At 32.6% G+C, this 3,782-nt stretch overlaps 1 protein-coding gene across 1 annotated transcript; it reads left to right on the forward strand.

The window, feature by feature from the left end:
- The first annotated feature begins 1,628 nt into the window (after nt 1–1,628).
- LOC142342034 (uncharacterized) lies at nt 1,629–2,713 on the forward strand. Its single transcript, XM_075393204.1, has 2 exons — nt 1,629–1,825; nt 2,386–2,713. The coding sequence occupies exons 1-2, from the start codon at nt 1,681–1,683 to the stop codon at nt 2,580–2,582; spliced, it is 342 nt and encodes a 113-aa protein (XP_075249319.1). The 5' UTR covers nt 1,629–1,680; the 3' UTR covers nt 2,583–2,713.
- The last annotated feature ends 1,069 nt before the right edge of the window (nt 2,714–3,782 follow it).

Consider the following 3,782-nt stretch of genomic DNA (forward strand, 5'->3'; position numbering starts at 1 on the left):
ATGTTAACGAAGTTATTTACATCTCACAGAAATGTCACACAATGCTATTATCGAATTTCGGTTTTTAAATTGATATAAAAGCGCTCTTTTAAGCTGATGCTGAGATTCTCATTTCAATGAGCTGATGCTGAGCTAAAACCCGTCTTGTAGAAAATTTTTTATTTGACTTTTGTTTTCAGCACCTTTTTCTTAAAAGGCCTATTTGTTTCATCATCATTTGGTCAAGAAAAAGTTAAAAGAAAATACAATAGTCTCATCTAAACACCAGTGATAAGCGGATTCAATTCTTTCAAAACTCTTGTAAGAAATACATCTTGCCTAAAACATTAAAAGGCTGATTTGCAGCTCTGGGTAGCAATCTAAACTACCGATTGTGGCGTTAAGACAGGTTTCCTAACTCATAGATGTCCTAGTGCAATTTAAATACTTGCAATAAACTTGCAAAATTCTCACCAATTTTCTCTTAAGAGAGATCCTGAAAAATCGGGAAGCGTTTTCTCTAGCATCAAAAATAGTGAAAAAAGATTTAGAAAAACAGATGAAAATACGTTGGCAAAACCAGAGAAAGTTCAGATCAATTGCGAATAATTGACTAATTTGGAAGCCAAATCTTGCAAAACTCTTGCAAAATTTCATTTTTCTTTGAAACTCTAGCAAAAGGTTAACTGATCAAAGAAAATGAACCACGTGATCCGATGACTTTCTGATCACCTCAATTGACAGTTTGAAGAAATATAATCCAGCTTGAACTTAAAAAAAAATTCTTGATTTAGTTTTTTAAGGAAACATTGATAACAAATTTTCATCTTTAGATAGTTGCCATTTTCCCAAAGTATACTTAAACCTTTCTACCCTTCCCTGATTGAAAAAAGAAGGGCAAGAGCCGCAAAATAAATACTGGTGGAAAATTTCAGAAAATCAATTTTTAACTTGACTTCAGTAGATTTTCCGACACTTGATTAACTCTTTCAGCAAAACCGACCGCCGAAAGGGCTGGGTAGATAGGTTTAAGTACATTTTGGAAAAAAAGCAAAAAAATAACCAGGGCAAAAAAGTATATGTAAACTCACAATCTTGCAAGCATCATGCAAGATGGATGCGAATCTAGCAATTTTCTTGCAAGAAAACTGGGAGAGTTTTGCATTCCCCAGCAAGAGTTGCAAGACTCTCGCCAGATTTTTTTCATCACCACTCGGGAATATGCACAATTTTTTGTATAAACAATTTTGTTGCTCTTAAAACTAACTACTTATGTTTTGTAATGTTAGTGAGGAATCAAAATTAAATATGTTGGCAAACTTTGCATTTTGATTAATGTTTTGATTTTGTCATCTGAAAGATCACACGGCAATTGTGCCAATGAGAATTCCTCTTGTCTGGATTAATTGGTGAATGCTCAATTTTAAGAAAATGTTCAAGTAGCAAGTAATTTTTCTGTTCCATCACTTCAAATTGCAATTGCGTCAATTCTGATTAATTAACCTTTTGTACCTTTTTCCAAACAATAGAAACAAAAAGCTTCTAACTAAACATCATAAATTATAATTGCAATTTCTGTCCAAAACAATGCTTTCGTTTCGTATATAAACAAAAATGTAATCACCCATTTTTATTCTCCTATTGATAGTTTCGACATCATTTGAAATTTCAGTTTAAATTCTTCCTTTAAAACGACCAAAAATGAGTTCTCAACTGATCGTGGCCTCGTTTATTATCTCTGGGTTGGTTTTGTGCAGCGTAGCATCAGAAGTGGACAAATCAGCCAGTAGGGATGGAGGGTCTGAATGTGGAATGTGCAAAGATGCCATGAGCATGCTCCACGATGGTATGGTTCACATTATTAATTCTACCAATTTCATTTTTAAATGACTCCCAAAGCTATCCAACCACAAAATTCTAGTCAGATTCAAAACAAACTTTTGCATTTTTTAGCTTTGAAGGACTTACCCTCTTAAAATATGCGTTGCTTGTATAATTTTTTCTTGAGAAAAGCTTACCTGGTAACAGTAGTGGAAGAAATGTCTCTGGTCTCAGAATATCTCCTTAAGAAAATAAAAGTATAAATTAAAAGAAAGTCTTACAAAACATTTGTACAAAACTTGTTAAATGGTATATTTAGTACTATTGCTTCATAGCATGGCCATCAAGTCCAAGTACATGTAATGCTAATGTATTTTTATAAAAAATGATAGATTGATAAACTTTGAAGTGATACAACTTTGATGCGATTTCTAAATAATTTCAACCCATTCTTATCTTAACAACATTTTTAACATTCGAAGAAGATTTGAGCACTTTTGAGGGAATAGTTTTGCCATTTAATCTATGCAACCATCTTTGCCTTATTAGGTGTTGTTAGTGTTGATTTGTGTTTTTGTTGAACAGCCCTGGAGCAAACTTCCCACCTGGGCGACCTGACTCACACCATTGTGAATAATGCATTCTGCACTGGGGTTGTGGAGGCTGTGAATGAGGCGAATAAAGAGAGTGGAGGTAATAAAGTAATGAGCAAAGACGAGTGTTTGGCCGCATTCAAGGACAGCGATGAACGCATGTGCAAATTATTGAGCTTCTGCTACTAGACAGAGAAAATCAGAATGATCAAATACAAGCTGAAACTTTATAATTCCATTAATAATTTATCAAATTTTTCTCTATATCTTATAATACCCACTTGATTTGAGAATGCAATTCATTTTTGTTTGCTGGTTAATCAAGCCATATCTGTTTCAATAATGAAACACAGGTGCAGAGATATTTAGTGTCCAAATATTCTGATGAGAAGGGAATAAATAAAATGACTCAATCCTAAATACTGACTGCTATCACATTAAAAAATTAGGTAAACAGACCTTAAAAACATATGAACTTCAGTGAAACATTAAGTAGTTATTTGCGGTTACTCAGCGGACACTAATGAACTGCTTTAACATTACCTAATGCTAATCTAAGAGGCACTATCTGAATCTATACATTCAATTGCCATAAAAACATCTAAACTTTTCCTAAAGTATCTTCAATTTTTAAGTAGAATTATCTAAAAGGTGGAAAGGTTTATTAATAGAGTTGAGTTGTAGGTGATTTAACCCAAAGAACTCAACAGAACAGAACCAATGCGAATTTCCTTTTAAGATATACCTATATTAAATGTTAATGTTAGATTTGTTGAAAAGGAGTTTGATAGTGAAGAAAGTGATGTTGACCGAAGAGATCCTGACTACAACAACGAACCAACACATCAGTTTATTTTTTTAATCCAAAGTGTGGGATAAGTTTTGAAGAAGAAAGCGTATACGTATTTCGAATATGTTGCCATTCGTGCATATGTGAAGATTGCTATTATCCGGACATCAGTAATTGTTTGATTTTTCGGCAATAACTGTTTCAAATACCAGTTTTAAAAAAAATGTTTCAAATAATTTTTTCTTAATGGAACAAAAAATTGGAATACCGAAAAACTTAAAATTATATTTGAGTCGATCTCAAAAAAATGATAAAGAAATAATTTTACAAGCTAATTTGAAAGAACCCCACAATCTAAGACATAAGTCAGAAGACCAAAATTTAGTATGATGCTGTTACGTTTGCTGTTAGACGAAGAAAATTTAATTAAAGAATAATAGAGAAATTGTTACGAAAGCAGTTTGTCAAAAATTAATAATATTTTAATTGCGCATCTGACAATTTGAAGAATGACGGAGAAATTGCCATGACAGCAGTTAAAGATAGTGGACGTGTTTTAGAAGTCGAATCTGATGAATTAAAGAATGACACAGAGAAAT

Source organism: Convolutriloba macropyga, chromosome 7, assembly GCF_964194025.1.
Source record: "Convolutriloba macropyga chromosome 7, txConMacr16.3, whole genome shotgun sequence".
Taxonomy (NCBI): domain Eukaryota; kingdom Metazoa; phylum Xenacoelomorpha; order Acoela; family Convolutidae; genus Convolutriloba; species Convolutriloba macropyga.